The 24386-nt window shown below is 38.7% G+C and overlaps 1 protein-coding gene across 1 annotated transcript; it reads right to left on the bottom strand.

Moving 5' to 3' along the window:
* Positions 1-22101: 22101 nt before the first annotated feature.
* On the bottom strand, positions 22102-23414 carry LOC143538344 (pseudo histidine-containing phosphotransfer protein 6-like). Its single transcript, XM_077031922.1, has 4 exons — positions 23128-23414; positions 22829-22972; positions 22673-22745; positions 22102-22199 (listed from the first exon to the last, which is right to left on the bottom strand). The coding sequence occupies exons 1-4, from the start codon at positions 23289-23291 to the stop codon at positions 22137-22139; spliced, it is 444 nt and encodes a 147-aa protein (XP_076888037.1). The 5' UTR covers positions 23292-23414; the 3' UTR covers positions 22102-22136.
* Positions 23415-24386: the final 972 nt, after the last annotated feature.

The following is a 24386-nucleotide window of genomic DNA, read 5'->3' as shown; positions in this document are numbered from 1 at the left end:
TTATAGGTTCTTTAATGTACTTAACTGCTTCTAGGCCTGATATAATGTTTGCTGTTTGTCTTTGTGCTCGTTTTCAGGCAAACCCAAAGGAATCTCACATGAAGGGTGTGAAGAGGATCTTGCGGTATCTCAAGGGCAAACTGAAGCTGGGGTTGTGGTACCCGAGAGGAGGAGACTTGGAGCTAGTCGCTTACACAGATTCTGATTATGGAGGGTGCAATTAGAGTCGGAAGTCAACAACTGGAGGATGTCAGTTTCTTGGTGGCAGATTGGTGTCGTGGCAATGCAAGAAACAGACTTCGGTCGCAATTTCAACCTGTGAAGCAGAATACATGGCAGCATCCAACTGCTGCTCCCAGGTTCTTTGGATTCAACAACAGTTGCACGACTATGGTCTGAATTTCTTACTTACACCTATTTGCATTGATAACACAGCTGCTATCTCAGTAACTAACAATCCCGTGAAGCACAGTAAGACTAAACATATTGACATACGTCATCATTTTATACGGGATTGTGCTGAGAAGAAACTGATTGTGCTTGAAAAGGTGGATACGCTTGATAATTTCGCTGATCTTTATACTAAAGCGTTTGACAAAACAAGATTTCAAAACCTTATCGAGCTGAATGGGATGATCAATCCCGAGTAACCATGCTTTTAATGTTATTTAAAAAAAAAAAAAAAAAACGTCACTATCGCTTAAAATATGTCGGTTACCTCAGTTTGAAGGACTTGTCTTCGGATATGTTTTGGTCCTCATTTTCTACTTGTAGATTTTGAGGATAGCCATTAACCAGATGACTGAAAGTGACCGGGGCGGTTTATGATGAGTTTTCTTTCTTTCGCTGAAAATTAGTCGATCGTACTTAGTTAGAAGGACACATACTAGTATGTGGTCGGTCCAGCTGATCCATTGGATCTTCGGGATAGCCGTTTACCTGAAGACTTTGTTTTGGTCGGGGCGATTAATGTTAAAATTTTTTTTAGGGAAATGAAATTATTTTTCAAGTCTACTACTTCGTAAGAAGTTCGTTAGCTATGTTTAACAGAAAATTGATCCAACCTTGGAAAATGATACATATACTGATTCTGTGTGCTTAACTAGTGAAGTTATTAGGCTTAAAAGGCTTTAGGACAGTCATTGTATGTCATGGTAACTTTTTATGGTGCGTAAAAGTAGATGTGATACAAACTAAAACTACTTGATTTTACGTGGAAACTCCTTACGAGTTTTGCATGTCTTCATATATATCTTTCCGAATGATAGGCAGAAAAGCGATTACCCAGTCATACACGAGCCCGTAAGTGTTCTGATTCCCGTGAAGATAGCGTTTCAAGAAACTGCAGTGATCCAGATTCGGGACTTGCAGTTGGTTACTCCTCTGAAGTCTATGTAAATGTTTATCATAAAAAAAAAAAAAAAAACTTATGAGTTATTGAAACATTCTAGAGTTCAACATATCAAGACTTCTTAATCATGGAGTAAGATAGAGAACGGGAAGGAGATGAAGAGTAATTACAAACTTAATCAGACACTAAGGGTCGAAGTCAATTCGGGGTGACTTGGGGAAAGCCAAATACGCTTTGAGAATAGATAGGAGGCATCATAATCTCTGAGTTGTTGCCCACTTAATTTTTGAGCTTAATTGAACTTAACTCGTATCACAGAAACGATGAAAACCATCTTAAGTTATTTACCTGCTTACAACCTGTCTCTATATGTCATAATACAGCTAAACACGGATCTATGTGACAGTCACGTAATTAGTATGATTCCTGTTCGGATCTTTTCTAAAACGTAGTAGTCCCTATCGAGACTGAAATTTGATCCCTTTTACTTTATTTTTTGAAAGTTTCTTGTACTTAGTTAGTTTTATGATTTTATAACTGGTTACTTGGACTTGATCGTGTTATTTAATTCTTAAAGGGAAGTTTTAAAAGTTAATTGCAAAATGTTCAAATTATAAGGGTTGATTTTGTAAATATAGGCGATGTTGTTAAACAGGCGAACTTATGAATAACTTCGCCTAGGCGAAGTTAACCGTAACTTCGCCTGTATAATCTCTGACCCTATATAAAGAATTTTTAAGGTCAAACTGTTCATAACTTTCAATATCAGCGAACTTATCCTCGATTATCACAGCGAACTTAATCCCTTTTTTCATCCGATTATCTTTTTTCCGATTTCAATCAGTATTCAAGGTGTGTTTGGGTTCTATATCTTATACTCGATGTTCAATGTTGTTAATCCTAGGTTGTTTCGACACCCGGTTGACGACCTCGGACGTTCGAAACCTATACCCGATTTCAAAACTTGTTTTACGTGTTCATGAGCAAACTGATCGTCCGGACTGCCTTAATACCATGTGTTTTAGTCTCCTTAATCGTCTAAATTGGCCGAAACATCAGATTTTCGATGTTTGAATCGATCTCACTGTCGCCGATTCAGATTCAGGCGAACTTAAGGTTTAAGCGAAGTTATCCGTAACTTCGCCTGAGTCTAAACTTCGCCTGAGGCGATGTTGTGGTGAGGCGAAGTTAACATTAACTTCGCCTGGACCTTTTAATTTTTTAATTATTAGACGAACTTAAAGATGAAGCGAAGTTGTTCCCAACTTCGCCCCAACTTTAACTTCGCCTATACAGATTTTATCACAACTTCGCACATGGTAACAAGCGAACTTGTGGTACGCCTTAACGTATATCTAACTTGGTTCGTTTGTTGCAGATATGGCTGCAGTAGCAGGTGCTGGAGGTGCTGGAGGCGATGACGGAGATAATCAGAGACAATTCTTCCCGGGTCACAACATGTTCATCACCTTAGACCCGGAAGCGAGTGGTGTGGAGGATTACCGGGAGATAATCACATTCCTCCTTCGCTCGAGGATATTCCACGCAATCACTACGACTCTGCCGATATCCTTACCCAATATCGAGGATTTCTGGCAGACGGTGGAATACGATTGCCGTGTTGAGCCCCCGGTTATGCGAGCAACCGTCAACAATCAGGAGGTTCAGTTCTCATCTGAACAAATACGGGTAGCTTTACGGTTCGGTGAGGAGACTAGGGATGACCCTACAGAGTTTGTGGCTCCGTTCCGTGATGGAGCGTTTCTCCGAATGGGCTATTCTGGTCCATTAGGTGATACTCAGAGGAGGAAGGGGTTCCTGCTCGATCAGTGGCGCTTCCTCATGCACGTCATGATTGTGTGTATGTCTGGGAGGAAGGCGGGTACTGACGGAATGGGTGCGACCATGCAGTCAGCAATGACTGCTCTGACTTATAACAAACGTTATAGCTTTAGTCAGATGGTCTTTTACGAGATCGACATACAGAGGAGGGCAATGGCTCGTGAGCGGTTCATAATGTATCCAAGATTCATCCAGATGATCTTGAACCATGTGGCTCCAAATTTGCCTCAACGACGCCCAATACGATACGTGGAGAGTGTGAGCAAACGTATCTTTGCTCAATGCCGTACTTCGAGTGCGAGGAGCAAGCCTGAACGTCGTCCAAGGCATACTCCACTCTTTGGGTTCTTAATAAACCCGGGGTATGTGCCAGCTCGGGGGTATGAGTTCAGAGACCCTCAACCACAACAGGCAGGAGCAACTCGAGATGTACCTACTGTGCCTGTGGTGTCGGCTGAGGAGGATGTAGACCTTGATGCTGCATTTGGCGGCCAAGGATTCTTCGACATGGACCGGTTTGATCCGCAAGAAGAGGTGCAGGTCTCTGCTGCACAGGTTCGGGAAGTGAATGTTACTAGAGCAGCTACGACGGTGGCTGACTCAGATCTTGATGATGTTATGGATGAGGCGAGAAGGATGTTGGTGAGACGAGAAAGGACGATTGGGAAGAGGAAGATGACAGTTGATGATACTGAGTCAGAAGAAGAAGAAGAGGATATTCACAAGCTGATTAGACGATCAAGACGTGAAAGGACAGGTGCAGGTATGGGAGCTGGAGAGACTTCAAGAGTTATACGTTTTGCTCTGCCAGCACTGTCAGGTATGTCGATTGTTCCTACGTTTGTACAGGTCATAGGTTTAAGCGCCGCGGATGTTCCCGTGGTGGCTACATCAGCTGTCGGCATCCCATCCATCACACTACAGACGACGACTCTGGAGATTGTGTCGTTACCACCTCCAACGCTTACTCCTTCAGAGGTGGTGGCACAATTTGTAGAGTCTACCGTCGTTGCAACTGCAGGGTTGTCGGTCACGATACCACCTGCGGTTACGTCCACAACTGCTTCTGATGTCCCGGTTACATTCGAGATCCCTGCTGAGTATACTCAAGACACATCTAACATGAGGTTTGATTTCGATGCAACCCTCTCAGACTCGGAGAGAATAGCTGCACTTGAACGGGTCGTGGCAGAGCAATCGAGGATAAACTTTATCCAGACCCAGGCTATTTAGCGCCTTGTAGCAGAGAATCAACTACAGTCGTCCCTCCTGGTTGAACATGGGCGAATTATAGATGCTATGAAGGAGTTCTTGGCATCTCAGGGGGAGACAGGCTGTAGAGGCGACGAGTTAAGGACAAAGAGGAGAAATGACAGAGACGATGATCCCAATGCACCGAAAGGTGCAGGTGGTGAGTTGCCAAGAACTACTCAAGCTCTTGGGACTTCCACAGCTCAGGGGGAGTCTGCAGGTGCAGTTGGTGGTGATGAGGTGGTGATGGTTGATGATGATGATGATGTGATCGATGCGTTGAAAGAATTGGATGATGATATGGTAGAGGATGATGATGATGTGCTGCCTATTGAGGAGATTGAGAAGATTGGAGCACAGATTGTGATTGAAGATGAGATTGAAGAAGGTGAAATAATTGAAGAAAATGTTGAACACGAGATCCCAGATGTTGAGAAAGCCGATATGGGTACTGAGATGGAAAATGATGAGACTGAGTGGGAGGAGCAGCCTAGGTGGAAGGAAGGCTGTGCTCATTGGTTTATTAAAACTAAGAAGCCTGCTGTTCCAACCATGTTCAAGAAGAGTTATAATATCAAAGGCTATGCTGAGTCGAAGAAAGGAATTATTTGTTGGATATATGATGAACAGATAAAGTTGTTTGTGGTGAAACGTTTTGATGGGATTCAGTATTTTAAAAGAACGTTGAGATCTCTCAATACATTGCCGGAATGTGAGTTGAAGGATTTGGCTAGATTGGGGCTGATCAATAGAAGCGACGACAACATGGCAAGGGTTATTGGGAAGATCGTGTGGAAAGAAAGCATAAAAAAGAAGAAGTTTGAGTTATTAAAGCCACAGAAGGGAAAGCTAGTGGAAGATAAAGAAAGGGGAATGAGAGCAGATGGCAAGCCATGGATGGTAATGAAGTACAAACCGATTCGATGCATTAAGGAGGTTCCAATGAAGATTATGCCTCAAGATGTGTTGAAGAATCTTAAATGGTGGTATGTTGATTGCCAGACTGCTGAAGCCGTGATGGAAGACGAAGACGAACAAGAAGTGCTGAGGGTGTATGATCCGATGCATCTTGTTAACTTATCGAAAGCTGATCTGCAAGTGTTGAATGAAAAGAAGATATTCTATATTCCTGCTTGGAAAGACGAAGCGAGGAAGTATCAGCGAGTAGTCACGGTATGTGTGAGAGAAGGAGTGCATGCGTGAAGATTACAAGACAAGTGCTTAAAGATCAAGATATGAAGCTACTGCCAAGGGGGAGTCTGTTGGTGCATAAATGTCAGTAGTTCATAGTCTAGTGTCTGTAATCGAGTCTGTAATGTTATTTATGTTTTTGTTTAAGCGAAGTTGTTAACAAGTTCGCCTAGGCGAACTTGTTGAACAAGCGAAGTTATGGACAACTTCGCCTGAACATATCAGGCGAAGTTGTCGTGTATTTATATACCAGCTTACGGCTTGGTTAATAAGTTAGTGGTTTGAGTGAATCGAGTTGATCTGAGTTCATTGTAACGTGAGGACGAGAGTCTGTATCAGTGATTCATATCACGTGAGTTCGGTTATTAATATATAACGTGTTTCGGTTTATTCGTGTGTGTTTGTTTGATTTGCTTTCTACGCTCGTAACGATCTACGCAGGGATTCCGCACCTGAGTAGACCGGGATATCTCGTGTGATCTGTCCAGGGAACCTACAGCCTGGCTTGTTGTGCAAGGCTTTTGGCAACGTGAAGGTCTTGATTACGATGAAGTATATGCACCGGTAGCCAGATTAGAAGAAATTTGTATCTTTTTGGCATACGCCTCGTACATGAACTTCAAAGTGTATCAAATGGATCTCAAGACTGCTTTCTTGTACGGGAAAGTAAAAGAAGAAATCTACGTCAGTCAACCTCCAGGTTTTGAAGATCCAAAACATCCTGATCATGTTTACCGTCTTAACAAATCACTTTATGGTCTTCACCAAGCACCTCGTGCATGTATGCCACATTGGCTGATCATTTAGTGAATAACGGATACAAAAGTGGCATTGTTGATCAAACTCTCTTTGTCAAGAAGTTTGAGGGTGATTTAATTCTCTTTCAAGTGTATGTTGATGACATTATCTTCGGGTCCACAAATGAGAATCTGTGCAAGGAGTTCTCTGAGATTATGCAGAAGCGATTTGAAATGAGTTCCTTAGGGGAGATGAATTTCTTCCTGGGCTTACAAGTTGAACAAAAGAAGGACGGGACTTTGATTCACCAAGAAAAGTACGTTCATGACATTGTTCAGAAATTTGGATTCAAGGACTCAACAGCTTTCATGACACCAATCGCTATGCGACCTGTTCTCGCTCCTGATCCATCAGGAAAACCAGTCAATCAACACCTGTTAGGTCTATGATTGGTTCACTGATGTATCTCACTACAAGCAGACCAGACATCATGTTCCCTGTTTGTTAGTGTGCCAGATATCAGTCTGACCCGAGAGAATCCCACATGACGCTTGGGTCTTTGGTATCTAAAAGAGCCTCCCTTGGAACTTCATGCTTACACCGACAGTGATTATGGGGGATGCAACTTGGATAGCAAATCAACATCTGGCGGATGCCAATTCCTGGGAGATCGGTTGATCTCATGGCAGTGCAAGAAACAAGTCACTGTGTCCACCTCCACAGCAGAAGCCGAGTACATTGCTGCATCCAACTGCTGCTCTTAAGTGATATGGATCCAGCATCAGCTGCTGGATTACAGTTTGAATTTCTATGGAACCACGATCAAATGTGATAATGAGGCGGCCGTTGCAATTGTTAAAAACCCGGTCCAGCACTCAAAGACTAAGCACATCGACATCCGAATACACTTTATTCGTGATTGTTTTGATCGTAAGCTTGTCGATATAAAAAGGGTCCATTCTGACTATAACTTTGCAGATCTCTTTACCAAAGCTTTTGTCGTGCCCGATTTTTGTTTCTCGTTGAGTCATTGGGCATGATTTCTTTTGAGTAAATTTTATCTTTGTTTTTAAAATTGTAAATATTTTTCAAATATGCCACAATTTTAAAGGGAGAAAAATGAGTTAAGTTTAGCTCACCAAAAATATTTTCAATTTACTTTTAGAAAAACCAAAATCAAGTCACTTGACTTAACAAAAAGATTTTATTTTTATATATATATAATATTAATTTCATCTTTACTCTTATTTAAGAAAATCTTAAGAAAATTTAAACTTTAACTCACCAAAAAGATTTTCAATTTACTTTTAGAAAAAATAAAATCAAGTCACTTGACTTAACAAAAAGATTATATATATATATATATATATAATATTAATTTCATCTTTACTCTTATTTAAGAAAATCTTAAGAAAATTTAAAAAGATTTATCCTGTTTAGAGGGAGCTCCTTTGTAGAGGGAGTCGGATATTTGATATAAGATTATATATATATATATATATAATATTAATTTCATCTTTACAGAAAATCTTAAGAAAATTTAAAAAGATTTATCCCGTTTAGAGGGAGCTCCTTCATAGAGGGAGTCGGATATTTGATATTTAAATTTTTTTTTCAATTAAGAACTTGATCCGACCAAGTGGAAAGTGATAGTACATTGTTATGTAATGATCCTAGCGCATGAAAAAAGTAGATCAAAAGTCTACAAGGTCATTCATTAGGGTGTAGATAGGCTTGACAAACTAGTAAGTGCTGGGTGATATAAATTTAAACTACTGCCGCTGCTAGTGGTTATACATTTAAGAAGCGGTTGCATGATTCCGTTAAAGTCATATTCATGAAGGCAGAAATGTAATTATACATGTCATACCCAAGCCTCTCTTTAACTGACCACAGTTGTCTTATGAAATAAGTGTCAATTTCTAATTTTTATTTGAGTCAAGTAAAGCCTCATAGAAAGGCAAGAAAAAGAAAAACAAAAGAGTCAAGAAAAGAACCAGATAAACAGAAAAACAAAATGAAAATTCAAGAAAAAAAGAGTCATTTAGGATTTTAAATTCTGCTTTATTTTGATTCAAGCCTTGAACTTTCTCTGTTCATATCTGATTGTTAAGGCCCTGAATCTTCTGCTTTATTTTAACTTTTCTAGATCGAGTCAAGTGTGCAAAGCACAAAATTTCGAGTGTACAAAGTACAAAGTGTCAAGTATGTTAATAAGAGTACTGTGATCAACTAAGAAAGGTTTAAGTCAAGTTGAGGTGATATGCCAACACAAACAAGGCCCGAGGTATGATGGAATCAGTAACATGTCTGATTAAGTGGGGACCACATAAGTATCGTGCCTAATTGAACCTCAAATGTATCACGTTAACATCAAAACACTTGTCAAGTTAAACAAGTGGACAATATCTACAATTGATGATGAACTTGTATCAAAATAATATCAAAATGGAAACGCGATCTAGGGCTTTGCAAACCAATATGATTCCATGTCGAGATCGTTCTTTGTAAATTAATCTAAGAAAAGATTATATATATATATATAATTATGTAAATTAATTCATATTAATCCTATTTTTTTTAAGTTTTACTTTTGTTTTATTTTAATTTTATTTTTGTTTTTTTTTTATTTTCTAAAATATTATTAACTTTATATTCTAATATTTTATGTTTTGTTTTTAATTTTAATTTTAATTTTTAATTTTATTTTATTTAAATCAAATTTTACTTTACTTTATTTTGTTTGGTTAAAAGCGATCACTTTTGCAAATGTTAAATTTTGTTATGGACCGACAAAAGAAAATCAAGAAAAATAAACAAGTGCTCGGATTCGGTGGGGAAATGTCTTTTCGGGTTTGAATGTACAAATATTTTTAAAGACAGAGGACCGAGAGTGTATTTTAGGTGAATACTCGCGATGTTTTGACCTTATCGCAAGATAGGCTGACCCTATATATATGGGTCACCAAAAATATCTCTCACTATTCACCAAAACTTATCCACTTACTCTCCCACTTTCTCTCTTTTGCTTTATTCTCTCAAACTCTAATCTCTTCTTCAAATCTTCAAAGATCCGGCCTATATTATCATGATTTGATGATGAATCCAGATCCTACACCCTCGGTATATCATCAAAACATCATAGATCGTCCCTTCTTCTTTGTTTCTGGATTCTCGTGGATCGAGACGGCGGTACTTATGAACCGTCGGCTAGATAGATCTTCATGATTTATGTTGCTATCATGCTTAGAATCTGTTTTAATTACTTTAAGATCTTGTTTATCATCATTATTTGTTAGTTTTAGGTTTGTTTGTTGAAAAATTTGTAGACCTAGGTCTGTTCATATGTTCTGAGGTACAATTGATCAAGTAAACCAAAGGGGTCTTGACCCAAACTCTCCAGAAACCAAATTCTGGTCTTGACAACCATGTGGAAAGGAAAATGATTTAAAATTGGGGCTAAGGAACTTTTTTGCTTGAAAGAGGGTTTCGCTTCGCTTGACCATGCGAAGCGAAATGCATCTTGGTTTTGCTTCGCCTGGTCATGCGAAGCTAAATGCATATTTGTTTCGCTTTGCCTGGTCATGCGAAGCGAAAAGCACCTTTGGTTTCGCTTCGCCTGGTCATGCGAAGCGAAATGATTCTTTGTTTCGCTTCGCATCCCATGCAAAGCGAACTGGGACTCATGTGAAAAACTTGTACTTAGCAAATTTTTCAGAAGTTAGTGACTGAGGCTACTGGACTGTTTATGGACTATTGGACTGTTTGGACTTTGGACTGATATAGACATATATAGACTGTATATTTTGAACTTATTGACTTATGTATATACTAAAATTAACTTAATAACTTATTAAAACTAAAATGTACATAATTAATAAAATACTTGACAATTAATTAAGTTAACTAATGTGTAAATATTAAAGTGTTTTGTATATATCATATCATTATATTATATTGTTTAACTTTACTTAATGATGATTCTCATGATCTTATGGTATTGATTTCAAGGTCATAATATGGTTTGTGCTCTTGGGTTACCAAAGGACAAAGATGACAAAGTATTCACGTCAATGGTCAAGGGGCTTAAGCAATCACCCATTGCACATGCTATCTCTGCCAACCCAGATATTTATTCCAAGTGGGTTCTGGACTTCTGGGCCTTTGCAAAGGTTGCTGATGATGCTTTGTCTTTCACTACCAAAGTTGCTGGGAAAGAATTGAGAATAACTGAAGGGGATATCAGACGTGCCCTAAAGATCAAAGATGAACCGACCTATACTTATGAGAAAGGCGACAGGGCTAAGTTGGAAAATTTTGTGACAAGTATGGGTTATGACATGGAATGGAAGAGTCTGGAAAAGAAACACCTGCCACCTATTGGAGATTTTTCTTCCACATTGTGACTCATTGCTTTGCTGACATACGTGGAGGTTTGACAGTATGAGAGTGGATTGGGTTCGTATAATGTTTGCATTTACTAGACGGGAGGAGTTTAACTATTCAAGAAGGATATTTCTGTGCATGTTTGCCAATGCAAAGAACGACTGAACCTGGCTCATGTACCGAGATTTGTACAGATGCTTCTAGATGATTTGATTCCAGATGTTCCAAGGTCGGGGTCAAAGAAAGCTAAGGACAAAAAGTCGCTTCCCGAGCCATATCATGTCAACGAGATCAAGCTATCCATCTTTGGTGTCTTGTTGAGTACCAAAGGGAAGGGACACCAGTATGTTGGACCCAGACCGGGTCCTAAGTTCGGGTTGTTTGAAGAAACATAGCCTGCTGGGGATGAGGCGTCTATTGAAAGTGGAGAGATTCCTGAAAATGAGCCTAAGGTTGAGGGTGAGCAAGCTGATTCGTCTGATGAACCTGCTAAGGGCAGAACCAAGGCCAGGCACGATCTGAAGGGGAAGGCTGCCGACAAGCCTTCTATTGGTAGTGCTTCAGGGAAGGAGAAAGTGGTTGAAGAAGAGGAGGAAGAGGAAGACCAACCGCCCTTGAAGCATCTGAGGAAACTTAGAGACTCCCAGAAGCCTCCTAAGCTTGTTGTCAAGCTTCCCTCACAAGGTAAACCTTCATCCACATCTGAACCACCCGTAGTCACAAAAGAAACCATAGCCCAAGTACACAAAGACCTAGATGTAGCAAAAATCCAAATTCCAACCTATAGGAAACCCAAATCTAGAAAGAAAGCCAAAGTCAAGAAAACAAAAACCATGCTCCATGACTCATCCGATTCCTCTCCCAAACCCTCTCCAAAAAGACCAACCAATATCAACCTTCCTACCACCAATACCTACCTCACCACCATAGTCTTAACCACAACCAATTACACCTCCCAGACAACCAACCAAAACCGAACCCGAGCTATCCCAAACCACAACACCACCCACACAACCAACCACTAAACCTACAACCTCCTCAATATTCACATCATCCATATTCAACTCACCAATACAAACAACAAGCCTTTGGAGACAAACTGTTATCACCTCCCCACCTACAAAACCTCCACCAGCATTAAACCTAGAACCCATACCATACACCTCCATATTCTCAAAATCATCCACCGTCACTACTCCACCCATACCAACCCAATCACCACTCACTTCAACACCAACCACCTCCACAACCTCACCAGTACCTACCCAATCCATCACCGTACCTTTCCAAATCACCTCACCACCCACTATATCCATAATCCCACCTTCCACAGTCTTCTCACCGAAACCCATTACCAAAGGAAAGTCTTCGACACCTCCATTATACGCCGATCCTATCCTCGATAGGATCGTCGAACTGGAGGAATCAAACGCAAAAAGGGCGAAACGAGAGATTGTGCTTCTTCGTTTTATCAAGGATATGAAAAAGAAGGAAGTTGAGGATGAGAAAGAGAAGGTTGCGTTAAAGGAGAGGGTACAGGTGTTGGAGGAGCAGAAGCAGCTGAACAATACGCTTACTGAAAATCAAAGGCTGCTGATCAACACACTGCATACTCGAATTCAAAATCATCAGCTGCTGATGAATCATGATGCTTCTCAGAATGCCAACCTGAGGGCAGACCACTCCAGACTTGCTGATAGAGTGGCCACACTTGAAAGAAACCTGCCCTCTACCACTGTGCTTAAAGCAAATCTTTTCAAGAAAATCGACGATACGGTGACCAAGTGGGATGTGGAGAAGGAGGCCTCCCACTCCAGGATTTCAGCTCTTGAGAATCAATCAAGCTCATCTGATGCACTCGTTGTTGAGAACTCAAGGCTGAGAACACAGATCGAAGCTCTTCAAGCTAGACTGGCTGTGAAGGAAAGCTTAAATGAATGCCAGTCAAAACTCAATAAGGAGTTCATCAACAAGCATCAAGCCACCTCTAATGAATTTCATGGGTTGGAAGACCGACTTGATGCTGTATTCAGGAGTTGGAGGGGGTCCGGTGAAACCTCGAGGATTGGGGGATCACAACCAACCGTAGGACCAAGCGAGTCCTTGCGAGGAGTACAAATGGTGGGATCTCAGGGTGAGGCGACTGTTGGTCTTGTGGTACAACAGGGCGGCCAAGCTGTAGGTGGAAATAAAGGTGATGGTGATGAAGGTGAAAAGGAAGGTGAAGATGATGAAGAAAGTGATGATGATAAAGAAGATGACGAGGACGAGAATGTGCACAACAGTTATGATGAGGATAATGATGACGATGGTGATGGTGGACACGGTGGAGATGGAGGGGCCGGGGCAGCAGGAGGTGGAGGTGGAGTTAACACTCAATCACCTCCACACACTCAACATGATGATCAAAACCCTGCTGCTCACGACTCTGCTGGCAAAGTAAGGGAGCACGACTCGGAGATTACCAGTATGTATAACGAGTTGTTCCCTGAAGATGTTTTTGCAGGTAATGTTGAAGTGATGATGGATGACTTTATTGAAGCTTGGAAGAGCTTGGGAGACTTTATTACAGGAATGGAGGAGGCAGTAGACACAACTGACGACTACCTTAACTACTAGCCAAATCCTGACACTCCACCAGCACAAGCTTCAGAGGCTCCTGCTACAGAACCCGTATCAGATCCAGCCACCGACTTCACACACCAACCTCCAAAGAAAAAGAGAAAGACCCACATTGTGTCAAGTTGTGCCTGTGCCCGCGTGCTCAACTACCCTTATCATGACGATACATTGATTGTCTAAGCAAAGTATGATAAGGAGAACAGCTTTTGGGCTATAAGAAGATACAGCGGAGATCTGATCTATCTCAACCACCACGAGCTGAATTCGTTACCAGAGCTTGATATTAACAATCTTCGAAAAGCTATAGGACGTGGTAAGTATGAGGATACATTGGAGGGCTGGGTCAAGACTCACTTACATCGTCAATCTGAAGTGGGATACAAGGATTTTGAAGTTAATAAGGGTCGCCAGTTCAAGAACCCAGGGGAAGTAGACCCAGCCACCTGAGAGGCACGTACTATGTGGAGGTACAGGGCGCCAAAAGACTGTCACGAGATATATCATGGCGAGCCCTTCCTTCCCAATACTCTCCGAGACTTCATTGGTTGGGAATTTGATAATAAAACAGGTGAGGCCGTCATCCACTGTCGTGACATGCACAAGATACGAGTGTTTAACGAGCATGAGCTTATGGGATTGCACATGGAGGATGTGAAGAAGCTCTATCACTCAGCGCTGTGAACCGTCGAGGACATCGGACGTCAAAATACAAACCGGATAGTTGAAGCCTTCAACAAGTTCGTCTGAAGACTTGTTGAACTTCCACTAACCGAGGACGAATACTTGGTCTACGACACTGACGGATTTCAATACTAAAGACTAGAAGGAGATTGTTAGGCCCCTTTTGTGTAACTAAGTCTTTTGTATTGAATATATGTAGTTAGGCTTTAAATGTTTATTTTTGTATGTATAGCCCAAGGGAAAAACTTGTAAAAAAGCCCATTAGGCATTGACAATGACATGTTTCTCATGTATGCTCCTCTATAAATAGGGAGCATGGCATGAGAAAGAATAACCTTTTGCCAAAATTCTCTAACACACACATATTATCTTTCTCTCACTTTCTCTCGTCTCTCTCTCTCTAAAACCCGAACATAAAACTCAAGATCTAAGACCTCTTTGGTTGCTTAGTGTGATTTCCGCTAACACTAAGTTAGGTTGATCTAAGAACGTTGTTAGATCCACCCACGTTGGGACCTACAAAATTCAAGAACTTGGAAATAGATCCAGTGAGGTCTCAGCTAGTTTTTTAAAAATATGTCCAGTTTAAATCTATGAGATTTGTTTTCCAAGTTTAACATATCTAAGATGGTGGCATTTTCGGAGATGTATCCGAATGATTTTGGTATGAAGAAAGAGGATGTATTTTAGGTGATCGTACGACCTTTTATCACATTTTAAAGGAAGATGATAAATTTGCAAGATTGAGTGGAATGTGTGACCTTGCTCGTGTAATGGTGGAAACCAGAAAGCACACCACTTTTCCTTTAGTTTATCAAATACTGAAACTAGTGTTGGTTTTACCGATTGCAACCGAACCTGTTGAAATATTTTTTTTCTAAAATGAAGTGTAAGGCCCCGTTCCGGTAACCCTACTTTGGTGTTGGATTTACTCATAAACACATTTCTAAAATCAGAGTAAATTAAAAACTTTGTGGAATAATTAAAAACTTCAAACATCACATTACAAAACATTCATTCTTGTCTTAACATACAAATTGTCTTTTCATAAGAAATTAATTAAAACAGTCATAACATTTCATCATGGATGCCAGTATCTTCAGTCCATGCCCTGTGTCCCTCCTTAAGCCAGCTGCCTCAACCTATTTGCATGCGTGCATACTAAAAGTCAGCTACACTGAGTTCTAGTTAATCAATTAACATACAATACATTCATACCTTTACTCGTACGCGTCCGAAGATACGTATTCATACCTTAGTTTTCTATTACTCCTTTCATATATACCTTATATACATGCATACGTACTTACATACTTTCTTTCGTAAACCCTATGGTATACCATAAGCTATTCTACATTAAACATCACAGATATTGTAAGGGTCTGGTCTCCAATATTACAGATATTATAAGGGTCTGGTCCCTACTGCCTCGAATAACCATACATTTATCATACGTGCATATTTTACCTGTCTCATGTATATAATAATAATATATATATATATATATACATGCTCATTCATACTATCATTATATAGTAATAACATCCAATACATAGTCATACACGTATCATACACTTATCAATTAAGTAAATGTATTAACTATCACATAGGATTATGCACACAGCCCCGAAAACATTTCAAAGAGAAATAGGGCTAGAACTCACCTGGAGTCGATTTCTCTCGCTGTTAATGGTAATTCCCTTCTTTAGTTGTGCACGGCTAACTGCACAATACATTACGCGTGTCAATTATCTATTACCACAACTTCCTACATCTAAATTTATGAAACCCTCAACTAACTGGGGTCCGGGGGCAGCGCCCCTGGTAGCGGGGTCTAGGGGCGGCAGCCCCTAGCAGGGTCCAAGGGGCAGCGCCCCTGGCTGGGGTTGAGCTGGGGTTCATTAACAATCCTTTAACAAAAAATGCATCAGAAAATGAATTTTATAAAATTTCGCATGGAAGAATTGCGCTTCGCATGCATGGAAGAATTTCGCTTCGCATGACTTTTTCGCTTCGCATGCTTTTTCGCTTCGCATGGAACTTTTTCGCTTCGCATGCTTTTTCGCTTTGCATGGTCATGCGATGCGAAATTATTGATTTCACTTCGCATGGCTCTGTGATGCGAAATTCCTGTCTTTCGTCGGTTTTACCATTTTAAAGCCATCTTCCAACACATTTTGACCCCATGCACCTGATCCTGAACCCATATCTCTCATAGTCCAACACCACCTTTTCACCTTAAAGTGCACCCATGAGGTTATAACTTACCAAGTTTATATATTTCTTACATTTTACAACCTGATCTATTATTATATCTGTTTGCATGACGATTCTAACCATAAAGCTTAACCATTTAAACCGAAACCCACCCTTTGCTTCGGGTTCGAGTTCAGATCTGGACAATACGTAGATCTGGACATGATTCTTGTTGCTTGACGATGTTAAACACGAGATTCCACCCTTCCTTGGCTGGGATTTTAAATCCGAGTGCTAGAGAGAGAGTATGTGTGTGTTTCTTGAGTGTGTGTGTGTGTTTGGATGAGAAAAGAAAAGAAAGGAAGAAGTGGTTGAGTTTATATAGGGGGGGGGGGGGTTTCATGGGTCCCACCACCCATTCCCAATTCCTACTCCAAATATTATCCAAATACTTAACACATAACTAACTTAACGACACACAGTTAATAACAAACTTTCTGTTATGTATTATTTAACAAAAGTTGGATGTTACATAAAACTTATCAATGCGGGTTTGCGCATGTAAATTGGTGATGAGTATTTGAACAATGATTTAATTTGTGTTGTCGAAAAAGAAACGTTTGATAAAATAAAAAAAGATGGTGTAATGACTCGATTTCCAGCTTTCAAAAATCGAAAAGGAGAAATTTGCACTCATGCGTTTAATTATATTTAGTATCATGTTTCTACTTTTGTTTCGTTTACATTATATGAAATACTGTAAAAAAAATTTTAAACGTTATACCTGAGATTTATGTTTAGATCCGCCACTGAGAGATATTGGCGCTAAAAAGTTCCCATATAAACACTTGTTAGTTACCAACAAACTTAAAAAGTTTTAAAACGATATGAAGACAAACAGCAATGATAAATCTAATTAGGCTGTTAATGACAATGATAGGCATGTTAGCAGAGTTATAATCTCTTAACAAGTGCAACAACTATAAATCTATAATACAACAATAACAAGAGAAAAATAAATAAGAGGGTGTTTGGGATTCCTTATTTTGCCTCCTTATAATTTTCATTAAGTTAATAAGTTATAAAAGTGTAACTTATGAAAATTTTGCTTTCACAATATAAGCAATCCCAAACACCTTATTACTTTTCAATAAATTAATAAGTTATAAGTTGATGATAATAAACAATCCTAAACACCCCCTAAGGCATAATCTATGTGTGTGTGATGTGCCACATGAGAAGACAGGAACGAGAAGAAGAGAAAGGAAAACATCATACAAGAGGGTGATGGATGAGGAGAGCTGATGATCGACCGGCAATAATTAATGATAAAAGCGCGCGCGCGCGAGAGAGAGAGAGAGAGAGAGAGAGAGAGAGAGAGACTGATAAAAGTAAAAGTAAGAGCATTCTCATCCAACCCCTCATTTTTTGTGATGGGTGTTTTTATAATTTAGAGAGTGATTCAGAGTGTTGTGAGTGAAGAGTTTTTATATTTTAGAAAAAACAGTGATTTTTCTGTATATTTGAAAAGTTACTGTTCATCCCCTATAATTTTTTAATATATTTTAAGAGTGGTTGTGAATGAAAGAAAGATAATAAAAAGGTATAAAAGGTATTATTTAATTGAAATGAAGAGAGAAAATGTAATGAGTTTTAGTGTAATTTTTGATTTAGAGATAGGGAATAGGATGAGAATACTCTAAAGAACACTAAAACTTTGGTATTGTGTAGAATACTAGAAAACCTCATTTTGCATTAATCAACTAGTGTCTTACACCCCTAAGGCATAATCGATGTGTGTGTGATGTGCCACATGAGAAGACAGGAACGAGAAGAAGAGAAAGGAAAACATCATACAAGAGGGTGATGGAAGAGGAGAGCTGATGATCGACTGGCAATATATAATGATAAAAGCGCACGCGAAAGAGAGAGAGAGAGAGAGAGAGAGAGAGAGAGAGAGGGAGAGAGAGAAATTGATAAAAGTAAAAGTAAGAGCATTCTCATCCAACCCCTCATTTTTTGTGATGGGTGTTTTTATAATTTAGAGAGTGATTCAGAGTGTTGTGAGTGAAGAGCTTTTATATTTTAGAAAAAACTGTGATTTTTCTATATATTTGAAAAGTTACTGTTCATCCCCTATAATTTTTTAATATATTTTAAGAATGGCTGTGAATGAAAGAAAGATAAAAGGTAATGATAAAAAGGTATAAAAGGTATTATTTAATTGAAATGGAGAGAGAAAATGTAATGAGTTTTAGTGTAATTTTTGATTTAGAGATAAGGGATAGGATGAGAATGCTCTAAAGAACACTAAAACTTTGGTATTGTGTAGAATACTAGAAAACCTCGTTATGCATTAATCAACTAGTGTCTTACACCCCCCTAAGGCATAATCTATGTGTGTGTGATGTGCCACATGAGAAGACAGGAACGAGAAGAAGAGAAAAGAAAACATCATACAAGAGGGTGATGGAAGAGGAGAGCTGATGATCGACTGGCAATAATTAATGATAAAAGTGCACGCGAGAGAGAGAGAGGGAGAGAGAGAGAGAGAAATTGATAAAAGTTAAGTAAGAGCATTCTCATCCAACCCCTCATTTTTTGTGATGGGTGTTTTTATAATTTAGAGAGTGATTCAGAGTGTTGTGAGTGAAGAGTTTTTATATTTTAGAAAAAACAGTGATTTTTTTGTATATTTGAAAAGTTACTGTTCATCCCCTATAATTTTTTAATATATTTTAAGAGTGGTTGTGAATGAAAGAAAGATAAAAGGTAATGATAAAAAGGTATAAAAGGTATTATTTAATTGAAATGGAGAGAGAAAATGTAATGAGTTTTAGTGTAATTTTTGATTTAGAGATAGGGGATAGGATGAGAATGCTCTAAAGAACACTAAAACTTTGGTATTGTGTAGAATACAAGAAAACCTCTTTATGCATTAATCAACTAGTGTCTTACCCTGCAAAATCCGGGTGGTGATAAACGCAAGCGTTGTTGGTGCTTAGGCTTTGAGGTGGTAAGTCAATGCGAATTCAGTCGGTTTTGGTTATCTGTGTTATGATACCGGAACTAAAAACCAAAAACAAAACAAAAAAATATATAAAAATTGAGGTGCACCAATGCGGTGGCATCCGTCGGTAAAACTCGGGCGCTGGGAAGAACCGAGCGATGTCGATTCCGGGCGTTGAGGCGTGAGTCTAGGCAAATACGGCCGGTTTCCGTCATGTTCTTTATGGTACCGGAACTAAGACAAAAACAAAATTGACTTTCAGTCAGTTTTTGTTATATTCGTTACGGTAACGGAATTAAAACAAAATGTGGTAAGCCTAAGCAAATTCGGTCGGTTTCTGTTACGTTTGTTATGATACCTAAACTAAAACAAAAGCAAAATTGACATTTAATATCGGTTTCATTACGGTACTAAAAGAGAAAAAGAACAAAATGCTGTTGACAAATATGATACCACCAAAGTGACCTAATGGGGTTTGGCGGCCCCAAAATACTCATTTGTTAGATATAATAATAATTATTATATTATTGATATATAATATATAATAATATGAATTGCATCAAACTCCTACAAACAAGAACTTTAATGTTTTTTTTTTCAATTTGTTCCAACGAATTCAACCGTCTTCCCGAAATAAGTTGAAATATCAGGACAACCAAACGTTATCAAGGTTTCAAAAAGACTGAAAGATATATTACATGACTTGTGATGAAAAGTGACTTTTAGTGGCTTTATTGATATTTAATATTTGTCACGACATGGCATGGGGGTGTTTGACAAATTTTTATCCATATTATGACAAATGCTTTGAAAGGAGCCATTACAACTCACTTGATTAACATTTCTTACTTCAAATTGTCATTTGTGTCTTTTATCAATATTATTGGCCATCATGTAAAAAAAGTCCGGTAATTTCCCGCTTCTATATTTGGGACTCCCGATCAGTGTAGATATGCACCTAAAATGGAATTGGCAGCCGATATTAGACAGATTTGACATGAAACTTTCTAGGTTGAAAGCAAAAACACTTTCATTTGATGGGAAAGATAACGCTGGTCAGATCGGTTATAGGTAGCTTGGGCGCACATTATTTCTCACTGTTTCGTGTTCCGGTAAAAGTATTGAAATTATTGGAAAGTAAAATATGAAGATTTATTTGTGAAGGGAATGCTAAGAAAGGAAAAATAAGTTGGGTTTCATGGAAACAGATAGTGCTTACTAAAGATCGTAGCGGGCTTGGGGTAGGCACTTTAGATATGCTAGTAACACGGCTCTCTTAGCAAAGTGGTGGTCAAAATATAAGAATGATATGTAGGCACTTTGGGTAAAGGCTATTTCGGCTCTTCGCAATGGCTTTCGTGCATGGGGGTTGGGCTCCTGCAAAGGAGTCTATTGGAGGCACTTGGAAATCGATCTATTGGGCGATTGGAGCAACTGAGCGTAAGATCAATCTAAGTTTCAAAAAAGGTTTAACGGTTTGGGTTGGTAAAGGAGAAAAAAAACCTTGGTTTGGTTGGATTCATGGGCTACTACATTACTACTAAAAGAGGTATTTCCTTCATTATTCAAAATTGAAGCTAAAGAAGAATCCTTGGACAATGATAGAATTAATTGGAACTAAGGTGATATATATACCACGGTGTTGGTGTTGGAAAAAAGCGCCAAAACCACAGTGGGAAGTCATGGACTTGGAAAACTGTATAGTACTTTTGCTTCCAAATAAGAAATAATCAAAGGATGCGAAAGCTTGGGTTTTGAAAGGTATGAATAATATTGTTGATCGGTTTAAGGTAAAATGATTAATATTGAAATTGATTATAGGGGAAAACCGGTGATGGAGTTTGTGTGTTGGAATAAATGGGTTCCAATAAAGGTGAATTGCTTTATTTGGAAGGCCTTATTTAATCGTATTTCACGGCTGATGGCATTAGCATCAAGAAACATAAACGTTTTGAACATGGAATGTGGCTTACCCAGAAATCCTTGCATGTTTGTTTGTAAACTATTGTTATTCAAACTATTGAGGTCAATTATTTTTTCGTGGGTGAACCACTGAACCTACCAAGTATGTGTGGTTTCAATTCGGTGAAAAAGATACTAGAGAACTCGGTTAATCAAATGAAAGCGAAATAAACATGTGTCATAATAAAAGCAATAATGGTGGTTTTTCTTTGGATAATTTGGAAACCTAGAAACGAGTGTGTTTTTAATCAAAGAAAGTGTTTGATTGAAAATTTTGTGGGCGACGTTAAAGCTTATTCCTTCCTATGGATGAAAAAGCACAGCAAACGTGCGAGCTTAGATTGGGAATCATGGTGCAAGTTTAATTTTGTTAACTTTCTGTTTTAAGTTATGTACTTAAATGTTTGTGGTCGGCTATAGCTTATTTGTTTTCTTTTGTACTTTTTGGCCCTCTTGCTTCTTTCTTTTTTGTGTGGTTTTGTTTTTTCTTTTAATATGAAATTTGGCCTTCAAAAAAACATGTTAAATTTCAACTGCATTGTATTTTAATTTTAAATAGTTTCTATCGTTTGGTTAATAAAAAGTAGTTCCAGTATCGTGTTCCAAATATGTTTTAAAAAAGTACTGATTGGTACTTAAAAGTTGTTGTATTTGTAATATGTGTCTTACCCCATGCTAGCTATTTACAGAATTTGATTTCTTGTTCTTGACAAAAACTGTATTGAAAGAAGAAAGGAATCTAGCGCCGACAATGTGGGACTTAAAAAGACAACACTAAAAGGTTCTATGTTTTTCATTCCTTCATCATAACTAACACAAGACAGGACATGACAAAAAAAAAAAAAGAAACAAAAAAAAGAAAGCCTAGCCTCATCCCACTCACCCCCACCCTGCATGCTCTTAGATTCACAGCTGATGCACTACACCTGGGTACCTTACTGCATCTCCCAGCACTCTTTGCTGTTCTATCTGCACACAAAAATGCACTCAATTAGTTATTTTTGAATTTATGAGAGAAATTAGCTTTGCTTAAAAACTACTAAAAACCGATAGATAAAACCATTTAGCCCAAAGCAAGTCGGCTGGTTAAAGGTTCGGTCTACTTTGAAACTTCGAGCTGGTGTCTAAACTAATTAACCGGTTATTTAACCTTTATAACTTATGCAATTTTTTTTCAATTTTTTAAAATATTTATAATAGTTAAGTATATATTTGTTATATATGATCATGATCGAATCACCATTATCGTTTTAAAATTTTAATATATGCTAATGATTTTGGAAAACATATTAACGTATTTATTAATGTATAGCAGTTATGTGTATGTATTAGAATCATCAATCGTTACTATATATCCTTTTAAAAAGTTTTATTACATAGTAATAATTTTGGAAAGGCATTCCTCATAAAACAATATTTAAAGAGAAAAAAATAATAATCACCTGAAAAAGTTCATGCAACTTGTTCTTCAAATAGCAATATTCATGTTCAAGCACCTCTAACGCCCTCATACACCTGCAAATCTATCCACATTGTCAACATCAAAGCCACTGTTTCATCAATGATTATTGTATTTACAAATACATGACTATACATACGCGGAACGATTATTTTGTTCGACAGCAGTACGAAACGCAGCACATATATTCCGAACTCGTTTAGCACCGATGCTTGAACTGCTTCCCATCAATTGATTCAAATGTATTCCGAGTTTAACATAATCCCACATCTCTCTATCCAACCTGTTTACAATATACGTATTAGAGAGAATAAATTAGTTAGCGTTTATTGTATAATTTGAAAGGTTTTCTTAGTAATTAACTAATTATAATTAATAAATTAACAATTAATTACTATGCCCCCTTTATATATAGTTGATTAATAAATAATCACTTACAGTAAGTTTCGCAGGTTACGTAGTTGTTTTTCGGATTCATGGAAGTAAATTGTGACGACCTCAGAGACGAAATTTGGTGAGGTTTGATCTTGAAGTTGTTGGAGCTGTAAGAACTGTTCGTCAAGAACACCCTGGTGAAAGAGTAAGGATAGCAAGCGATTCATGTCGGTTCGCAGACGAACTGCACCGAATCCAAGCAGCCACAGTGGGACACCCGTTTTGGCTTTTGATGTCACGAACCTTAAGTTCGATATCACTTGGGTAGTTGGGTGTCTTTTTTGTGTACGAGGATATACGTGAGTTAATGGGTTCATGTGTTATTCTATTTATAGGAGTGAATAATATAATGCCTCACTATCGATGGTGACTTGCCATTTTTCATCATCATCATCATCATCATCATCATTATCATCATCGTACTCAGTATATCCCACCAATAGCAATGCTATGGTAGGGTCTGAGGAGGGTAAGATGTAGACAGCCTTACCTCTATCCCATAGGGATAGAGAGGCTGCTTCCGGTGAGACCCCCGGCTCGATAGTAGTTTTGCATCAAGCCTTGGACATAAGGCACATAGCACTCAATCATCGGGACACCGGCTGATCGGTGCATGTGCCCTTGTCTTTCGGCTATCAACGCCACCACATGATGCCTGATTAACCTTCCGCAACTTTTAACGTTATTTTCATGAGATTAGTAAAATAACGTCAAAATTAGTGCAATTTTACTTTTGCCCACCCGAGGGTTCACACATATATACATTATATGCGCCCACCGCAAGCAGGGCGTTTGACTTGCCATTTTTCAGTACATTTATTGTATATTCAATAACGATTTTTGTGAGTTTTAACGAAACTTTATATTTTTAACTTTTTCTTAAATGCCAAAAATATATAAAAAAAATAAATGGACACTTGTAAGTTGGGCTGTCATATCGTGTATAATACACAATAAGATAGAAACGCGAAACGCGTATACCTATGCACGACACAGAAACTTACCGTGTGCATGTATCTCAAACCCGAACACAAACATGTTAATACCAGATATACACGATAAGACAGGAACTTGCTGAAGAATCGAAAAAGGGTTCAGCCTTTCGGTGGCCGGTGGTGCCGCTGCAACTGCGAGGAGGCCAGACTGCCGGAGAATCTTGATATGGAAAGGTAGACCGAAGAATCGAAGGGTCGCGACTACCGGAAATTTCGAGGGAAACCACCGGACTATCGGAGATCCGAAGATGGGTTTGTGTGCCTTAT

Source organism: Bidens hawaiensis, unplaced genomic scaffold, assembly GCF_021521415.1.
Source record: "Bidens hawaiensis isolate Kalapana, Puna unplaced genomic scaffold, B.hawaiensis_p1.1 tig00011610_1, whole genome shotgun sequence".
Taxonomy (NCBI): Eukaryota; Viridiplantae; Streptophyta; class Magnoliopsida; order Asterales; family Asteraceae; genus Bidens; species Bidens hawaiensis.
This window is presented reverse-complemented; position numbering and strand designations above follow the sequence as displayed.

Bases quoted from the DNA above. Each gene is read 5' to 3' on its own strand.
- LOC143538344 (XM_077031922.1), bottom strand. From the start codon at position 23,291: ATGAATCGCTTGCTATCCTTACTCTTTCACCAGGGTGTTCTTGACGAA. The intron at 22,973-23,127 runs GTAAGTGATTAT...TATTGTAAACAG, and splicing joins CGTAACCTGCGAAACTTACT to GTTGGATAGAGAGATGTGGG. The intron at 22,200-22,672 runs GTGATTATTATT...TTTTGTGTGCAG, and splicing joins AGTTGCATGAACTTTTTCAG to ATAGAACAGCAAAGAGTGCT.